A 21203-nucleotide genomic window follows, 5' to 3' on the forward strand; every position below is an offset into this window, starting at 1 on the left:
ACCTTACCGTCTTTAACGACCCCTAAATCACTCATCCGTTCATTAATACGAATCCAGATGACATAGGTGTAAGGGGGGTGTTGCAGATCCTGTGCGGCCAGGAGATCCCGTCGTGGGTGAACCGCCTGGCGTACTTCAGCTCGTGCGTGCCGTTCCTGCAGCGCTGCCTGCCGCGCGAGTGGCTCACGCCCATGGCGCTGCAGCACTCGCTCAGCTCGCACCAGGAGAACTCCCCCGACACGTCCTTGTAACACCGGCCGCGAGGCGCCGCGTCGCTCCCATGTGCGAGGTGTCTGCTGGGTCCCCGAGGAGTCGTCACAGTCACTGAAAACACAGCAAGTCATTCAAGCATGCTGCTCTTCATTGAAACCTGTAGATCACCTTAAGATTAATCAATGTTTAAATGCTGATGAGATGTTTTGATAAGAGTACACTTTTTACTATACCACTCATTTTGAAATTGGGCAAAAAGAAACAATAATTCAATAATTTTCAAAAAGGGAACAGATACTTCCTGTGTTTTCATCAGTTTACGTGTGGTTTTGAGAAGTCAAGAAAAAAAAAATCCTTTTTTTTTATGCATTGGCAACCCAGCAGACATCTTGTCACTTGCATTTTAAGAATTTGTGAATACACTGCATTTGTATTAAAAACAAAAAAAAGAAAGAGGCAGCACAAAAAAAATTATGGAGCATTATAAATATGCTGTGCAACAGATTAACGAAACTCTGAGGTACTAGCAGAACAGTGAGACTGAGCTTTCGTGCGGGAATATTTGAATTCAAACGAGAGCTTTAAACTGAAAGTGCAGCAATTGTGCGAGTGGTTATGAATTTTCCAAGTCAACTCCGTGTTTAGGTACATGTGCATGGCATGCGAGAAGAATAAGTTCAAAATATTTTTCAACTGTTGGTGTTCTAACACAATGGTCGGAGCTCTACACATGTTATTACTACAAGGTATTGTTTTTATTTTGCACTGTTTAGCAATGCAACAGTTAGTATGTACATTGTCAGTAGTACAAGAAAGTTATTGATGTAGTTATTGTTGTTGAACCGGCTGGTAAGAGCTATCTCCTTTGTGGTTTAAATTTTTTATAGTTAAATGTTTTGTGCTATTTTTTTTTTATAAGTTTTTGATCAGCCAAAGTATGTGAGAAAATAACTTTATGGTACCAGAAAGTTAATTATATTATTGTATGGAAAGTCATAAACCTAAGTATCAAAGCAGCATACTATACTTTTTATTGTAGGGGGGGGGGGGGGGGGCAGTTTTGGATTAGTGAACTCTAAACTTTCGTAGGCTTATTTTTAGGCCTGTGTGAATATAAGTTTTTTTATGTAATTCAAATCAAATTATGCTTGAATATGAATATTGAATCTGAATAGTAAGAATGTGAGTATTGACAGGCATCCCATGAAAAATTTTCAATCATATTGCATAAAAAATACATAGGGAAAGGAATGGTAAATACATAGACAAGCTGCTTTATGGAACTTAGACAACAAATGATAACTGAAGTGAAATGTTTGTTAGGTTAAGTCAGTTACAATATTAATACTTAAATTCTTTGTAATAACAGGTATTTTAACTATCAAGAAAATGGGTTTTATGAAGCTTACCTAACCTAAATAACCTTTCACTTCAGTTATTATTTGCTTTATTTCACAGAAGCTGCTACTCCACGAATTTATAGAGAAAATTTTTGCAAACCTAAAATATCTTGAAAGATGAACTGAAAAATGATGTGAAATTTAATCCTTTTCACGAAAAACATGAAATTTTTGCTAACAGATTTTTTTGTGAATGTGAATTAATGATAAAATGAACTCATATTTACATTTTAAAACACTATTTTATTACCCATTTGGATTGTAAACAGTGGCTAGGTACATAGCATTTTAGTTAATATCATAAACATTTTCTGCAAATTTCCTCTAGAATATGAATCATTAATAGTTTTTTTTATTTTTTTTATTATAGATAAATAAAGCAAGTAAGCTGCTACTAGTGAGTGGTAGATTGAGTGTGACTATCAACTTATACACTGTTATAACTCTAGCGCTCACTTCTATAAATGGCCATCGCAAAGAGAGTGCCCAAGTTTTCTGTTGTAGTCTGTGGTCGGAGATGTTTATTTTTTTTTTTTTTTCACTACTGGTATGCGTGTAAAAACAAATACTAATAATAGTTTGTTTTAAAATTTAAAATGTTCAAAAGAAGTCAGTGTTTTTAACCGTCCACACAATTTTTTCACAAGACAGTATTAAAATAACTTTGACTACTTGTATAAAAATAGAATATAGTTAATGACTTTGAAAGTGTTGCCCTATTAAAGCATCTGACTGGGTATTTATATAGCACAAATGACTTGACCTCAATAGTAAATTTTGATATGCAACAAACTCACAATGTATACTGTTTCAAATATTTGTAACCAATTGAATATTCAATATTTAGAAGTGTTAGTATTCAAAGTCGAATTGGATATAAATAATTTGTATTCATATTTAAAATTTTGAATTTTTGCACAGGCCTACCTATTTTGCACAAAGGAAACTAGTGTATTTTATTTGTCTTACTTTCAAGGTTAAGAAAAAGTAAAATTATTCTTGCATTCATATGTTGTGCATGCTGATTCTCGGAAAATCATAATCCAACATCAGAAACTGAAATATTTAAAAAATATTTACGATACATCCAAAGCAAATTTACTGAACATTTTTGTTCAACTCTGGGCAGTGTTACATGATGGAGTTGTCAGCTGGCCGATTCCTGGAATACGACACACGTTAGGAAACCAACTAAAATCAGTTATATGTAAAACAAGGTTAACATAAGTATTTACCAAGTAACAACTTTTTAGCCAAAACTTCCAATAGAAAGCATGTTACTAAACAATTTTATACTAGGTTTCCAGTTCGTTGTATGTACACCCACCCCTCAAAGTAACTTTTTAATTTTTTCCAGAAAATCTGAGTGCTAATAAAAACAGTGCTAATTAATTATTTCCATGAGAGAATGTAAATTCCAAGAGAACGTAAATCACAGTAATTGGTTTCCTTGAAAGTGTGTTTTTTGACTACCATTTTAATCAAAAACTGACCAGTTAAAATCAATTTCCATTACCTATTAATTACAGTGAAAGTCCGTTGTAGTGAATACGGTTTATAACGTAAAGTCCGCTATAATGATAATTGCCATCGGCACCGTCAGTTTTGCATATGCTGCGTAGTATAAAAATTTCAGAAATAAGGAATGCAGCATGGGCTCATTTTCGCTATAGCGATACATTACACACCTGTAATTTTGCTCTAAAACAATGAGAAAACATCTACAATTTCCTTAATAAATGAGAAACAGCTTCGCACAATTCCACGCGTCCGGAAAATGAAACAACGCGCATGATGTGGCCGTCTTGGCAACACCGCACAAGGTGGGGCACCACAGCAAGCATAGCTTGCCTCGCGGCGACGAACGCAAGTGCGACAGGGCCACACTGGAATGTTAAAATTTTATTTTTTTACCCAAAGTAAAGAGCTTGCCCAAAGATTGCACTACTTTTTTTAAAACCAAAAATTAGTATAAAAGTGCCCCATACATGGATAAATATCGTTAACCTCCCAAATGAAATAACAATGTGAAAAAATTCATTGCATTGTTCACATGATAGCCTTAGCGTACTAAGTAGGCACTGACAACATTTATGAGTCATAATTTATGACTAAATCACAGTAGACTTCTAATAGTTTGGAATCCAAGTTCTGGAATTCTCAATAGCGAGGAATGTATGGATGTACTCATGCCAATTAAGTCAACTAAAGGAAAAACCTACCAAAACACTTAACATTATGAGCATACAAGGTTTGGGATCACTCTGAAGTGATCCGCATGTTTCACATGTCTTCAGCAGAACTCTGCAGTTGTTGACGCAGCAAATTTAGTTTGGTCTGTATTTGTGTTGAAATGTTTATCCTTATCTTCCTGCTAAACAATATTTCTTGTCAAACACCATCTAATAGATGTATTTGCACTTGAACTAAGTGTAAAGTGATAGCAGGAGATGCTGCCTGATAATCCAGAATTTTCAGTAATTTGGCACCTGAACCCAAATGTGCCGGATTATCGGAACTCTACTATACACTAGAGTCCCGTTATAGCGAGGTGTCACGGTTCCGGGTTTGATTCTCGCTATAACCGAATTGGACAAATTTTGGCCCCCAAAAAATAAAAATAAACCGAAAATAGCATAAAAATTGTGTTTAAACCTGTATAATTGGAAAATAGCAGGTTATATTAACGAAATCTTAATTTCTGTGAGCAGATGTGTGAATTCTCTTTAAAACGATACCCCATAAGTACGGATGCGATCACCGATTACGTAAAAATAACCAGAATACCCTACCAAGCCACGTAAGTATAGCATCTCAGCAAGCGGCCGACGCAGCATTGTCCTGCTATCTATCGTCGACGCGGGCTGTCTGCTGGCGGCCATGTTGGTTCGGGATGTTGCCAACAGGTGGTGCTAGTGTCGCGCGACGATTTAATTCCTTACAAAATAGCAGGAGTGCGGCTGCGGCAACGCACGTACGCCTCAAACGAAATAGTCGCTGGAAAACTATACTTTTCATTTAAAGAAACCTGTCAACTTTTTTAGAAAATAAATTTGGGATTAAACTCAAACCATCACCACCCTTTCTCGGACAGATACCCCAACAACTGACCGAAACAAAAGTTACAAGAAAACTGCCCTAGCGATTCGGAAATAAATACGGTAGTGCCGACTAGAGGTGTAAAAGTAACGAAAAAATGTGTAACCGTATGTATTCGTTACTATAACAATTAGTACTCGTTACTATCGTTACGTTACTCGTTACTTCTAATACCGCATAACATGCTATGTTATGTTGCAGCAACGAATCCAGTCGTATTGCGTACGCGTACAGTATGACGTCGCGTAAATAATAATAAATAGAATACAAACAATTGATAATTAATAGTTTTTGTTAACCAAGAAACAAATCTCATTAGAGCGGCTTTTTAATATTATCTCTTTTAAGATAACCAAAAAAAAACGTGAAAATACGCGATTATAAAAACAAAAACATACATATTTCTAATTTGTAAAAAATACTTTCTTACGCTTACGTTGTTTCTGTTCCAATCTCAAACTTTGTCTACACACGGCACAGATAACTAACGGAAGTTTGATAAAAGAAAGAAAGGATGAGGTTCTATTTTTAAGCCACGCACTTAGGTGGCGACTGCACGGCTGAAGAATGTGACGCGTCAACGGCAAGATGTCTAGTGGCGAGCGAGAGGGGTGGAGATAAAGCAGACAAATAACAAAAGCGCGCTACAAGCGATCACGGCGTAAATTCCTCAAAAATACCTCGTTATAGCCGTGTTCTCGCTATTACCGTGCTCGCTATAACCAGATTCTACTGTATTTTTAAAGTAGAAGCTCTGTTTCAATGTCTAATAAGATGATGAATCATAATTCTAAAAACAGTATTATAAAGGCATCATTTTATATGCTACACTGATCTTTAAAATTTATTATTGTTAGTGTAGCAAAATTATGTGAATATAATATTTTATTTGAGATTCTGATGATTGGAAGATACGTAGTGCATTTATACCCGCATCACGTCTTGGGTGCCATGCGTGAATTGCTGCTGTCGCATCCTGCCCAGCCAAACTGAGTCATCAAGACGGTAGCTTTATATTATTTACTAGCTGCCCGACCCGGCTTCGCACGGCTATACTAATGTAAAAAAATTAAGCCACATCTCCCATTTACAGTAATGGTAAATTAAAAACAATTCAGTGAAAATTTATTACAATGCTGTATAATGTACCAGAGAGAAAATGAATAGCACCGATGGTTTCCAGACTCGTGCACGCATCGTACAACTGATGTACCCGTACTTCGCTACGGCAGTCTACAGGCAGATCACTCTTGCGCCGCTCATTATACATGCCCCTATACTTTACGTAAAATAAATGCGTTGAATAACACTCAACTATATTTATGTTACACCATTTCTCTTTATATGCCTCCCATCGCACTTTGTATGATAAATACGACACCGCGTAATGGGAGATACGTGGTTATGTATTTTATCGTCAGTCGGCTGGCTGACTTGCCCGCCCGTGCGTGACCTTCAACTCATGTCGCGTACTTTTCCAAACCATCCTTTACTGACAGTGAAACCGATATTACTGTCCGAATTATTATATTATATTTCTTCAAAAATTAAAGTGCTTATTCGCGTATCAACACCTGGTTCACACCAATCCTGTCAGGCCAATGATTATTTTTTTTTCATTGCAACATTCATTTAACAACCTTTTCCACGTGAATCATCAGTTCATTTCTGTTCCCGTATCTAATGTCAAATATATTCATGCTAGTACAACCAACAGCATCAGACTATATAAACTTTTGGTAAGAGTCCTTATTTCGTACGATTGTGTTCACAGTTGACTTGCTTAAAACTAAAGTACGACCAACATAAGCATGTCCTTCATGATAATCTGCACGCTGTAAGACTTCTAGTTTTGTCTCAAATACTTGTACATGATGCATTATGAGTGATCAAGCACATACAGTTACCGGCAGCTGAATGGGCAGACGTTTCTTTTGTTTGAGTGAATTCCCTGCCACTGGCTAGACTGAGTTCATGCCCCGGTTTGTGGCCAGGCGACAACGGTACGGCACGGCGGCATACATGCGAACGTAAAAACATTTGGTCGCACAAATTAACTTGCCATAGCTGATGTTTGTACAACAGCCGATAGCGTAGTCGAACTTGTGAGCGCATCTCTTCCCCCCTTGCTTGGCTAACTGTATCCTGCGGCACATCTGTTGTTTACAGAAGTTGAAACAAACTTTGTGGCATCATGTTCGACTTTTTTTTTTGCCTGCCGAGATTTCGTGGTTACTGAAATTTACATACGTGCTATTCAAGACTGGGGAAGTAAAATTTACATCGCACTAAATGAATCAGCGCCTTCTGCTGATAATCGTCTTACTTGACATCATCTTACATGATGGTACTTATGTCGTAGTCTGTACATCAGGCGGTACTTTGTTGCTTGGCGTCCAAATGTGGTCGGTTGGCATTAAAGGGAAAGAAAGAGAAATATCTATTTAGAATGTTGACACACTTTGAACCTGGTGTGTTTTTTTTTTTTATAGCTTGTAACCACATTTGCAATTGAGCTAGCTGTACCCATGATACTTTACTTTGTGATGGGGATTGCTCTCCCCCTTTTGTTTATAAAACTGGTGGTTAACAAGTTCCAGGCGCTGCACCTGGTCAAGGTGCTGATTGTTGGCCTGTTGAGGGTCGGCCCACCTAGGCACACACACTGTGTGCAGAGCTTTAGAAGAAACCATACAGATATCCGAGTACGGTCTGTTCACAATAAGTATTTAAGAATACGCTGAGGGGAGATGAGTACGTTGTTCTGTTTCTGAATTGCGTTTTGAAACTACATATACTGTAGTGAAAATGGCTAAAATGTGTGTTTTCAGGATACTTTTAAGCATGAAACTTCAGTACAGATTCTTGAAAGCACTCGAAGGACTTTCATTACACCTTTGTCTTAATTTACATGCAATATGTTATGGTTACTGCTCAAATCTCGTAGTTGCCCTATGCATGACAAGAAGAAGTTCAGAGTCCTGCGTAGAGGTGACACCGCACTACCTCAAATACTTCCTTGACTAGGCAGGCTCCTCAAGTAGAGCACTGCTTTGAATCCCTAGATTTTTCTTTTAGGTCAATTTTACCACAAACCATTAAGATTGTAAGCGAAGCAACATATAATAATGAATTGTATTTCACCAACAAGTTACTCTGGTTTAAGACTCACTCAATTTTGGTCATTTAATTCTTACACAAATTTAGCAGACAATGAAATGGCCACACAATTATTGTATGAGCTGGTATTTTACCATGAAAACAACACACATAAAGAACATAAAATTTTAATGTAAGAGAAAATTATTTAGATAATTATGATTGTGATGATAAATGATTTCAATGAGTATTTTAAAATGAATAAAGAATATGCTGAAGAAAAGTACACTTTAGCTTGTGTATCCATTCAACAAAATATATAAATATTTTTATAATGAAATATTGTTTCACGTACTTGTAAGCGGTTTGTTATAAATATCATATATAATATTTGACACTTGTTGGTTTGGCAAACTTTATTCCCTTTTCATTCATTTTAAACAAACCAGAACCATTTAGGACCTTCTATGTATTTCTAATACTTGCAATCACTTTAGAATTTTTCACTCTACTCTTGCCACACTTGATATTTTTGATAGCTAAGTATGGGACTAATTTGTCAAAAATCATCAATATTATAATGACTTCGTAATTATACTGCAAAGATTAATACAAAATCTTTGAACATTTTAATGAGTTATCAATGAGACTACGTTAGCTGTTACTTCATGAGATAATGTGATGCAAGAAATATATGTGAATTGGAAACCTTTAAAATGAGATGAAAATTGTGGTGTTACTTCTACAGTTTAACCTAGCTGTGGTGAAATTGGTCCTTAGAATATGCTAAAAAAGTTATTTCTTTTTGCTTTTTTTTTTTTCTGTGTTTCTGACCTTGGACATATTTAGTTCATACAAACATGCCAACACACACCTAAACAGGCCATCTCTATTTTTTACCCTCCTCAAGAAATTGTAAGTTTAGGTTGCTGGTGGATAAGCAAAGTTGTGATGAGTTTACACATCCAAGACCAAGTAGCTTCATATGAAGGTGCTAATTTAGTTTTCAATTTTAATTGCAGAAACATGCCATTGCGCAATCATTTGTTTCCTTAAGCAATTACCAACCTGAGTAACCACATCCTCCATTATATAAAATAACTAGGTGAGTGGAAAAATGCCGGTCACGTGCCAGCTACAGTAAAGGCTCTTTAATGCTGCACATACGGGACCACGATTTTGCCAGATTATCGAACATCAATAAAGATTTAACAGGAATGTCAAAGAAAACTTAACATGTTGTTTGATGAAATTCCTAAAAATTGAAATAAGCTTCTCCATGGCAAGATTGTTTACATCATAAAAGCCTGAATACACCCCACATTACAGAATGTGCTGGGTTAGTGTGTGCCTACTGTACTTGTGCTGAGTGTGAAGGGCAAGTTGGCAGTGAAGCACCAACACAGTGCGGACCCAGCCGCGAGCTGAGGGGAGGGCGGCTGACCAGAAGTTTGGGTGGTACAGAATACCGCCCAGTTAAATGGATCTGAAATTTTCACAAAATATATCCCTTCAAAACATTGTTGTAACAAATCTTGAAAAGTCACCATACAAACTATGATTTATTTTTATTTTTAAAAGTATCATTTAAAATTAAAACTAATACAAACATTATGATAGCATTAAAATAATCAAATGATGAATTTTTGCAAAAATGATATTGAACCAAATTAAGATATCATGTGCGGACTGAAGTAGATAAAGTTTTGTCATCCCTCTTTTTTTTTAAGGGTTATGGTAAAGGAGGGGAGGGGGGGGGACAGCCACTGCAACGCCAAAGGTATACACACAAAGTGCTCTTGTAAACCACATCTGATGGCTCACTGCAGTCTGTGGAATAGCTGAGTTGATATATGTTGTTACAATATTTTGAAATTATGTTGTGAATCCCAGTGAAATACCCAACGTACAACATTTAACTCGTGTGTGGCTAGCATAAAGTTTTTGATAGGTTTATGCAAGTGCTGTAAATTTTTTAATTTTATTTCCTACCAATTTTTATTTGCCAATGTAAGTAATTTAAGACGAACAAATTTTTTTTGTCCATTTCGTATTTTTACAAGTTTTATCTGTGGACTGTGTGTAGTTATTAACTAGAATTAGATGTTCCAGTTTAAAATCCTTATATAGGTAGTTGTCCAGAGATAAATATAAGAATTTTTCATAGCACAGAACCAAAATGTTTTTAGACATTGTAATATTACCTGTGATAGGTTTATTCATGTTGTGTAAATATCTGTAAGTTAAGTAAATTCAGGTTTATAACCTTCCAAAACGAAGAATTAAAGACTAACGTTGTTGTGTCGAATAAAAAAAATATTTTTCTGATAACCTGTCTACTTACATAATTTGTTGTCTGCAGTATTGAAATCAATACTGATATATTGTTCTAATGCATGTGTTATTGATTATATATTCACATGTCTGCATTACCTGCATTTTTGTGAGAAATTTTGAATCCAATGGAAAAGATTGTCAATTAAAAATCTTTACCAACAATTTTTTTATACTTTTTTTAGTTAGTTTGTGCTGTTAGTCATGTTTTGAGGCTATTTAAATTGATATCTTAAACTTGTAAAGAAATTACATTGTACATGGAGAATGTGATAGGACAAGCCAAAATATATTACATGATGTTCTGTTGACATAACAGTCGTGATTATTTGTATCTGATTGATTCATAGTACTAATTGTTTGACTATAAGCATTTCAAATAAGATGTCGAACTCAACTCCTTGATTCTACTGAACTTTCAAGTTTCAGAGTGAGAGAGAACCAGGTCATATTGTTTTTTTGAGTGATGTGTAGGTCCCGATTCTCAGTCCTTGGCAGTTAAACTGGCGCAGTATCATAGAAATCTGTAAAGCCAAACCTTTCCCCACATAAATAAAGTAGGATTCCAGGAAATGCAGTTGTCGGTAGACATAACTTACCTCAGCATGGGTGGACACGCACTTCTTCTATCAAGCTGCTAACGAATAGATATAGTAGTAGGTAAATAACTGCAGTGTTACATGCGGAAGTGTTAATTAGTAAATCTACCTCAAATTGCCAACAGCGTGCAGCCTTTCCTTTCATTAGCTCCATTGCACTAGCCGTTCCGGTGGAAAGATAACAGATAACAATCTAGTGAGCCATGAACCAATTTATTTGTGACTTGTGGTCACATCACTGTAAACTGGATGTGCTAATAAGTTTGAATTACAATAGCTTGTCACGTCCATTTGTCATACTTTTGTCCATCAGCTAGCCAAGCAATTTACAACACTACTTCAACCGTCCTGTCATCCAGGGGCGCAACAACAGGGGGGGCCAAGGGTATTTTGCCCCCCCTCTGAAACCTTGAAGTGGGGGCAAACGGGGGCAAAGAAAGTGCTGTGTAATCAATTTTTAGATAATAAAACTGCTTAAATAGCACCATTTTCCACCTTGAAATACAAATTTTCCCGGGGGAGGACACCCCCCACTACAATAGGGGGGATCGATGATTCTTTATAAAAAGGTATATTGCCCCCCCCCCCCCCCCTTGGAAATTTAGTTGTTGCGCCCCTGCAGTCATCAAAAACATTTGTCAAATCAATGCAGCCAACAAACCATGTTTTCTCTTGAGATTTTATCTCAATGTTGTTTGCTATTTTTATTTTGTTCCTGTTCATATTGCAAACACTCCAAAAAATTCAATCATGAGTGAATTGTTTGGACTACAATTTTATCTGCTGCAATGTTGTTATTAAAAAAAAAAAAAATGCTTCATTCTGATAACAGTTGTTTGGGGCAACCAAACAATATAATTCCATTCCTCCGTCTGTCAAAATTACGAGTTTGCCAAAATTTTGACGCATGAATGAACGGAATTTTTTGGGCTATCTGATTTGGCTGCAGGTCGCGTCACTGACAGAGAATGGATGCAGGCAACGGACTGTTGTGATTCTGGCTTAAGTCATATTGAAAAAATAGGTGCCATCAATCAGGACATAATGTATCTTTGATGTGATGGGAAATTGTGTATAAGTTAAGAGAACTTAAAATTGATTTTTAAGAACCGGAAGCAAACTGAGAACTGGGTAATAAGTAGAACACACACATTACTAGTTTTTATAGTGCCACTTTCCTGAACTCAAGTCTTAAGCGTAGCATTTTCAAACTTTTAACAAAACTACACATTTCGTTGTAAACCAACCACTCATCTTGAAATCATGGGGGGAAAAAATTTAGGAATTAATGCTGACCAACTTCAGAATAAATCACAATCGCTCCCCGACTGAGAATGTTGGAGCAGGGTAACGATCATGTCATGTGTAGGTGTGTGTGTGTGTGTGTGTGTGTGTGTGTGTGTGTGTGTGTGTGTGTAGGTAGGTAGGTGTGTGTGTGTGTGTATATATATATTGCAGTGTTTAAGACTGCGCGATACACGTGGTTCCGAGCAGCAAAATCGACGTTTGCGGTGGAGCAGATTCTGTAAATACCATGACATAAATTGGATTTTGGTAAAATATTATTTACAGAGTAAGGATGGATCTTAAAATGTTATTACTCGAAATTTCGGTATGCGTCTTATTTTATTGACTAATTATTCCTAAAAACGGCGAAGTTTAGTAGACGAATGCTAGTATAATTTGATTGGAAATGGGAAACAAAATAATAATATTATACAATACATATGTGTGCATGAGTTAGAAACAGCAGGATGCATTTAGAAGCAATACCAGCTGAAAAATCTGTTCCGCCGTAACCTTTGTAATCGGTAGACGAAGAACGAATTTTACACATCGTAGTTCACGCGTCCACACACAGATGTCGGGCACTCCGCACGCAGAGGTTCATTGCAGTAACACATAACAGATGTCGCACATGTCGGAGATCGTCACTACTTGTTTTGTTGTATCGCGCTACCACGAAGCCACATTTTTAAATTGAAATAGGTGGGAAACGCTGCAATTGGTGGAAAAAAGACGCGTTTTAAAAAGAATAGTGACAAAGGAAACCTATTTCTTTCTGCAAGGTGGAAAAATAAAAGTTAGGTAACTTATTTTAAATTGACGATATGTATTAGTTTGTTTTTGATTCCAAAATCTTTAAAACGAGTGTATAACACTTCCCATGTATCTGAATATTTCAAACAGCAGTGCAGAGACTGTGGCATCCGAGACTGGCCGCAGCGTGGGAAGATAGCGCGGGAAAGGGCGGGCGGCGCCGGGTTGGCGAAGCCAGTGCGCATTCCACGTTCACACGCTGGTGACAGTAGATAGGACAAACTGAATCCTTAAAAATGAGATCATACCATGTTTCACCAACATCGGAAAAAAAATTACAAGTTTTGATCTCTTTAGTTTATTACATATCCAGTTATTATGATTACATACGGCCATCTTTGTATTGTCTCGTGGTAATAATGGGATTTGAAAGTAAAAGAATATAATTTAAAATGTCACTGAAAACTAGATGCTGCGTGGCAGTTTGCCGAAAACGAAAATTAGAGCACGTTGGTCTGTCATTCTCCATATTACCTGCTAGGGCTGCTACTGTAGTTTTTGAAGTTGAAAATAAAAAAAAAATTAATAATGGAATGGAAAATAAATATAATAAACAGAAATAAAATTCATTACTAAACGATCATCAGTTTCAATCTGGCTGTATAATTAATTTGGACTTTACTAGTGCAGAAAAATATTATATAAGTATATACACTTGAACCTTACACTAGATAAATTGGTGATCATGTGGGTAAAGGCGTCATAGTTCTAAACTAACGATTGAGGCTTCGAATCCACTTTGAATCAAATTTTTTTTTTCTATTGCGGAAATAGTTTAACGTACCATTATAAGGACTAACATAAAGCAATTTTACAATATCAGTAGCCTTTATCGAAACAATATAAAATATGGCGACTACAAAGGTGCCAACTATCACACACTAAACCTTTCTCAGGTTGTATCTGGCTGCAATTTTTTTGTTGTCAAGTTGCAAAGAAATGGTATGATCGCAAGGGTTTTGTTTACAAATTTAAGCAAACGATCATTACTATGGGAGTGGCGCCTCTCCCTTTACTTACTCTATGTGCTGCGGCCGGAGGTTTCCCCCCCCCCTCGTTGCAGTAATAGTTGTTAATATTTAATGATATGTTGTTTATAACGACAAAATACACACAAGTAATACCAAATATATTTAGTTTGAAAAGTTAAAGAAATAAAATGGGGAGAAAGGGGGGGGGAGGGCAAATGGGCCAGCCCCGATTTTACAAAGGCAGCGATTTTACGAATGCCATCCTTGGAACCGTGAGCCAAGGGCGCCCATACCCATGGGCAGGGTAGGGCCGTGGCCGCCTCCCCCAGCTTTCAGGAAGAGGAAAAAATGTATGGGTTTTTGAGGATTTTTGGCAAATTGTAATTTTTGACACTTTTTGTCAATTTTTGAAGGTCTGCCCCCTCCCCTTACAAACTATTTTATAGTCTGGCCCCCCTTACAAACTGCCATATGGGCGCCCTTGACGTGAGCATACATAAAATCGTGGTTCTAGTATTATTAAAATGTGGAATCTAACAAGTTCTAGTGTTGTCACAAAAAACGAACTTGAACCCAAATTTGTTGACGCGAACTTGAACCGAACTATTTTAAAGTTCGGTTCGAGTTCGAAATTTCGAACGTTCGTACAGCCTAATGCAATACTACTCTTCAAATGTCACACGTAAATGGAAACTTATCAAATAAGCGTAGCATAGCAATTATATATCGCGTCTATTAAAATCATTAGTTTAAAGAATTTAAAACATTTATCCAGGACTCTTTTAGGTCATTACATATTTGGGATTGCTACATCTGGAGAGGGGAAAAAGGAAAGGGCGGAGGGCATCGTGTTGTGAGGTTGTACGGGCCAGCAGATTTTTTCCTCATAACTGTAGTTCCGGATAACTGGATGCCGGATACACGGGGGAGGAGTACAGTTTAATAGAATATTATAATTACATCGTAAAATGTTATTGGTCCCGAAATGTTTGTATCAGTACACAGTGTAACATAGTTACACTTATTTGTAAGTGAGAACTATTTCAAACTTTTGGGCACGGTAAACGAATCTTACGAGATGCTATAGCTTCAATTATTTAATGTGTACTACTTTTGGTGGTGAAGACTTTTTGTACCCTTGTTCTGTTTTGTGCGAGTACATTACAATAATCGTAATTTTCACCGCGACTGATACTGGAGAACATTGTAAAAAATCTCACGTGTCTAAAAATTTAATAAATACGCATGAACAGATGAATAGAAAACAAATTGCAATGACTACTAAAGTACTATTCCAGCTTCTTTAACAATTAATCGTTAATTTGTGGTATCATATGTGGTTTTCTACTAAGATTATGCTTCATTTCAAAATAAATTTTGACCTACTTTATATAGTAAATTTAAAATACTTATGGTGGAAAATAACTTGTAAGTTTATGTATTTTATCGCTCAAAGACTTGTTGGAACCTACAGCTTCGAAGCAATTCGATACCCCGAAGATCTTAATGAAATTTAAGAACAACCGTTATTAATACTTATCTTTATAACACTATCTAACAATGTTTCAGAACATCAAATACAGCTCCGTAGGCGCCAATACTTTAGCTACTAGCGACTTTAACAATTGCGCACCGTTCGTTCACTATTTGTATTCAAAATGAAGATAATAGTCTATTATTATTCAAAGCATCTGTATAATTTCATTTAATTTATTTAAAAACCGACATTATAGGTTTGAATTTATCTACAACATTAATTTATTTCAAGTCAAATTCTCTAGTTACACAAGAAAGTAATCTTAGTAACATTTAGCATGTTTGAATGCAGGTGGAGTAACTTCCCAGTTATAGTAGAATAATGTAATAAAACGGCTACTACGTTATGTATTTATGTACTGCCATCACCCGGGGTTTTGAACTCGATACCCGGGGTGAGCCTAGTAGTTGCTGGTGTGTCTGTTGAGGTGTTTGTTCTCCGGGAGGGCGCCAGGCTAGTCTTAAGCGTCTAGCCGTTGTTGTGGTGGGTCGTCGGCCCCAGCGTGCACTACTAAGCTCCTAGGCTATATGGTGGCTGAACACAATGAACACACGCACGTTTTTGAACGGATGGGAAACGCGGGGAACGGCACGTCCGTCCTAGTTGATGACCCGTTGTCGACTGCCGTTGACCGCGGCCGGCCTAGGAGGGGGGGCGGCAGCGTCAGCCTGCATAGGCTAGGCTAGGGGTGCGGTATCACAGCGGGGTAAGGTACTGGCGGGGTGGAGACCGGGCTTCACTGTCACAGGCGGTACGACGTCAAACGCCCCCCCCTGGAGAAGCCCGGTCTTTCCCTGCGAACGGTACCCCGCAGCATGGTTGCACCCCTAGCATTGGCAGCAGGTCCAGGCTGGAGGCACTTGGAGTGGCAGCAGCTGGTAGGGCCCGCGCTCTGCTCACAGGTCATCCCGCTGTGTGAACACGGGGGCTTCTTCAGCATACCGGGCGCCCCGAATTGTTCCCAGGTGATAGTCTGCGAGGTATCTCGGTGGCCGTCTGACCCGTTGGGGCCGTCCGGTCAGGTTGTCATGTTGGCGGAGGTCAGTTTGGGTAGCCGACGTGGTCTCTTCACTTTCTGGAATCCCGGGTGCTGCCAGACCACTCGAGTTCTGGTTGGTTCGGTCCTCCTCTGGTTCCATTGTGGGTGGTGACAGCGCGTGGTCGCTGCTCCTATCAGGTGTGGTGTCTGCGCCTGTGAACAGCCTTGTTCTCATTTTTCGATGCATTTGTCGCTGTGGGGTCATTGGCTCATTGAGGCCATTATCATCCAGGTGACACGGGTGCTGGGATGGCCGGCGGGGCTGTTCGTTAGCCTCGTCGTTCGGCTCGATCACATGGACAGTGAATTGGGCATCCTCCAGGGATGCCAGGTGGCCCCAGGCACCCCGGGTCAGTGACACAGGTGCATCGGGTTCAGTCTCGTACGGTTCGGTCACGACCGGTGGTGTACTTGGTACTCGTCTGCATCGAATGTCGTTTCATCCGCCGAGACATCAGTGATAATTACTCGTGGTAATCGTTTGCGTCTGAACCATCGGCGTGAGACTTGCCCACCGTTCTGGTCCTCGTCCCCCTCACCCTCAGGGGTGGTCGGATCGTCCAGTTCTCTCCTGGGTGCTGGGTGTTCTGGTGGAGTCAGTGTTACAGGCGATTCTGGGAGCCTGTCTCCCGGGAGTTTGGCAAGGCGCAGGTCATCACGATGAATCTTCTTCACCCGCCGTCCACCTAGGCGCACGAGGTATGTGGTCTGGCCCAGGCGTCTCTGTACTGTGTAGGGTCCTCCCCAGCGGGGGGCCAATCCTGCACAGTAATTACGTGGTGTGGCCGACAGGGGGTGGACACGCACAAACACTTGGTCTCCTGCTTGTACGGTGGGTGGCATGTGGTTCGTCGTTGGTGTTATTTCCATCGCGTAGACTTTTTGCCGCTGGCGTGCATCTTCATGTGTGGCTGTGCGGCGGCGGTCTCGCTCTTCCGGTCCTTCTGTCGGGTGTGGTACTCCATGCGTGGCCCATTCACCGGGCAGGGGTAGATTGTGTCCCTGAACCATCTCGGCGGGTGTTCTACCAGTTGCCGCATTCACCCGACGGCGCGTGCAGAACAGGGCATCTGAAATGTGCCTGTCCCACTGTGCATGGTCTGAGCTGAGGCGTATGCGCATCTGTGCCTTCAGCTCCTGGTTGCGGCGTTCGGTGGGGTTTGCCCGCGGGTGGTATGCAGGTGTGGTGTGGTGCTGTATTTGGTGGTCGTCGCACCAGGTCCTCCACTGTCGGCCCAAGAACTGGCTGCCATTGTCGGAGAGGGCTGACTGCGGGTAGCCCCAGCGCGGCAAGAACTCTTGTGCCAGGATCTTGGTGATGGTGGCGGCTCGCACATTTCGACAGGGATAGGCCTCCGTCCACCGGGTGAACAGGTCAGTTACTACAAGCAAGAACCTGTTCCCCCTCGGTGTTCGTGGATATGGGCCCATCACATCCAGTGCTATTGTCTGGAAGGCTGTGGTGGGTTCCCGTGGCCGCTGCTGCTCCTCCCCATCTTGCCGTCTTGCCTTCCGTGATTGACAGACTTGACATTCGCGCACGTACTCGCGTATATCGCTGGCGACTCCGGGCCAGTGGTAATATTGGCAAACAGCCCGCTTTGTCTGATCGGTGCCGGGATGGCCGGCTAGGTCGTGGTCATGGTAGAACCGTAGTACAGCTTCCCGGGCTTCAGGTGGTACGTACGTCTTCCAGTCCACTTGGTGTCCAGGTGTACGGCACCACACTGTCCCGTCTCGTACACACCAGGTGTCATGTTCTCCCATCGTCGCCTGTTGGCGCCGTCGATTGGCCTCTGGTGACGTCCCTTGGGCTTCCAAAACTCGGCGGTGGACGTCGGCTGCTGTACTCGGTGGTACGTTGTCTTCCTGGGCATCGGCTGTAATCCGCGTGCATGTTGCATCTGGTTGGGCTTGCCTGTTTTGGTGGCTGGGTGGCAGCATATACTCCCAGTCTTCATGGTCGGCTAGCTCGCTGTTCTCGTCTGGCTCGCGAGACAGAAGGTCGGGCAGCTGGTTGTCTGTTCCAGGGAAATGTTCGACTTCAAAGTCAAAAGATTGCAGGAACAATGCCCACCGGATCAGCTTGCCCTTCCTTCCCTGCATGGTGTGCAGCCAGGTCAGGCACCTGTTGTCGGTGCGGAGCGTGAATGGTTTTCCTTCCAGGTGCGGGCGGTACTTCTTCACAGCCCACACGACAGCCAGGCACTCCTGCTCGTTACTGTGGTAACGACACTCTGCCGAGCCGAACTTCGCACTCGCATAGTCGATGACTTGTCGGTCTCCATTTTGGTCCAGATGGAACAGCACAGCTCCCACTCCTAGGGCACTGGCATCGGTTTGCAGGTACAGGCGGCGCTCTGGGTTCACCCGTGCCAATGTGTGGCAGCTCGTGAATGCGGCCTTGATGTGGTCAAAGGCATTTTGTGTGATCGCATCCCACCTGTAGCGCAACTGTGGTGATAAAAGGTCTGTGAGTGGAACAATGATACTTGAAAAGTTGGGTATATAGCTCCTTAACCAGTTAACGAGTCCCACGAAACGTTGTAGCTGTTTGCGGGTCTTCGGCACCTCAGCCTCCGCGATTTTCTGCAGGTGGACTGGTTGTGGGCTGTTGCCTGCCGCATCCACCAAGTGCCCTAAGAACTCGACTTTGAGCGCCCCGACATGACACTTGGCTGGGGCTGCTGTTAGGTGATGTGTCGCGAGCCGCTCTAGGACGAGGGCAAGGTGGCGGATGTGGTCCTCCCATGTCTCGGAAAACACAATGACATCATCGAGGTAGGCTATGGCAATCTGTCCCACATACCCCTCTAGCACCCGCGTCATCATCTCCTGGAAGGTGGCTGGTGCGCACTTTAAGCCGAATGGCATGGCCCTGAATTGGAAGCGCCGCCCATCTGGTGTTGTAAAAGCAGTTTTACCTCGGTCCCCAGGCCGTATGGGCACCTGCCAATAGCCAGCCTTGAGGTCAAGCGTGCTGAACACTTTGGCTCGTCCTAAGCCTGCGATGGCGGCCTCGACACTGATCTGGGGCGGAGGTGAGCTGATGGTGATGGCATTCAGGGGCCGGAAGTCCACACAAAAACGCAGCGAGCCGTCCTTTTTCGGGGCCAACACCACACATGAATTATAATGGCTATTGGAGGGCTCGATGACGCCATCCCGTAACATTTCTGATACCTGCTCTCTGATGGCGCTCTGCTCTCGGAAGCCATATCCCCTGGGTGGTTCATGAATGGGTTGATCATGCATGGTTGGGATCCGATGCTCTGCCACTGTGGTGCGTTGCAGGGGGTTGGCAAGTGCAAACACATCCTGCCTCTCTTGCAGCACATTTTCCACAGCTGCCTGATACTGCGGGGGTACATCGTGACGCAGTTGCGCCAGTGTAAGCGGTTCGCCAGGTGGTTCGGGTGCGAGCCCCGTGGCATACACTGTGTATCGCTCCCGGGTTCCCACGTGGACTCGTGCAGCCTTCAGCTCCACCACAGCATCATGCTCTGCCAGCCAGGGCTGTCCTAATACGAGGTCTTCATGCAGGTCCTCCACAACAAGGGCAAGAACTGTGGTCGACATTTCCCGAAGGTTTACCTGGAGTTCGGCTTGGCCCACTGTCATCCCTGGCCGTGTAGTGGTCGCGAGGCGCAGCTCGGCACGGTAGGGTTGGAGTGCTCCCGGGGGTACCAGGCTTGGGGCGACAAACACATGGCTCGCGCCTGTGTCGACCAGTGCCGCCGTCGGCTGGCCATTCACCTCCACCGGGATGCGCAGCAGGTGGTCGTGTGGCCGGAACAGTTGGCCCAGCGTTGGTGTGGTACCTGGCATCATCCTGATAGGTGGTGGTGCAGGTGGCATTGAGGGCATTGGTCCTGTGGCCAGTGATGCCGTTGGTAAGGATGGTGCCAGTAGCACTGCTGGTGGTGTGGCTGGTGGTGCCAAGAGTGAGGTTGCAGCAGGTGGTGCCCTGGCTGAGGTCATGGCAGGTGGTGCCGAGAAGGGAGTTGCGGCAGGTGGTGCCGAGGAGGGAGTTGCGGCAGGTGGTGCCGAGGAGGGAGTTGCGGCAGGTGGTGCCGAGGAGGGAGTTGCGGCAGGTGGTGCCGAGGAGGGAGTTGCAGCAGGTGGTGCCGAGGAGGGAGTTGCGGCAGGTGGTGCCGAGGAGGGAGTTGCGGCAGGTGGTGCCGAGGAGGGAGTTGCGGCAGGTGGTGCCGAGGAGGGAGTTGCGGCAGGTGGTGCCGAGGAGGGAGTTGCGGCAGGTGGTGCCGAGGAGGGAGTTGCGGCAGGTGGTGCCGAGGAGGGAGTTGCGGCAGGTGGTGCCGAGAAGGGAGTTGCGGCAGGTGGTGCCGAGGAGGGAGTTGCGGCAGGTGGTGCCGAGAAGGGAGTTGCGGCAGGTGGTGCTGAGGAGGGAGTTGCGGCAGGTGGTGCCGAGAAGGGAGTTGCGGCAGGTGGTGCCGAGAAGGTTGTGGCAGATGGCGCCATTCTCGCGGGGGGTGGGCCCCTCAGTTCCGCACCCCCGGTGGTCCATTTCCCGACTGCGGCACTGTCTGCTGCTGGCGTAGTGGTGGGGGAAGTGGGCATTCACTGTGCCAGTGATATGCCCCAGTGGCGCAACCCCGTTGGCACTGAGGTGGCCGCACATGGTTGTGTTGCGATTGGTTGTCCCGGCGGCCTGGCTGCGTGGTGATCTGGCATGACGCCAGTGCATCCTCGATGGCCCGCTGCCGCCTGGGTGATGATTGAGGCTCACTCGGCCTGGCTTGGTGGTTGGTCACTGGTGCGCCCGGTAACGCTAGGCTGTGGTACCCCCGGTCT

General features: G+C 42.5%; 1 protein-coding gene across 4 annotated transcripts in view; it reads left to right on the forward strand.

Moving 5' to 3' along the window:
• LOC134527398 (deubiquitinase DESI2) overlaps positions 1-1229 on the forward strand; it is a 46417-nt gene extending 45188 nt beyond the window's left edge. For 2 of the 4 annotated variants that reach the window (XM_063360061.1, XM_063360062.1), the window contains exon 6: positions 87-1229. In XM_063360061.1, coding sequence (XP_063216131.1) covers positions 87-251 — 165 coding nt within the window. In that variant the 3' untranslated portion in view covers positions 252-1229. Of the gene's footprint in view, positions 1-73 lie in introns of all 4 variants that reach the window. The other 2 variants (XM_063360058.1, XM_063360059.1) reach the window with 1 other exon arrangement.
• Positions 1230-21203: the final 19974 nt, after the last annotated feature.

The sequence above is a fragment of the Bacillus rossius genome, chromosome 1 (assembly GCF_032445375.1).
Source record: "Bacillus rossius redtenbacheri isolate Brsri chromosome 1, Brsri_v3, whole genome shotgun sequence".
Classification (NCBI taxonomy): Eukaryota; Metazoa; Arthropoda; class Insecta; order Phasmatodea; family Bacillidae; genus Bacillus; species Bacillus rossius.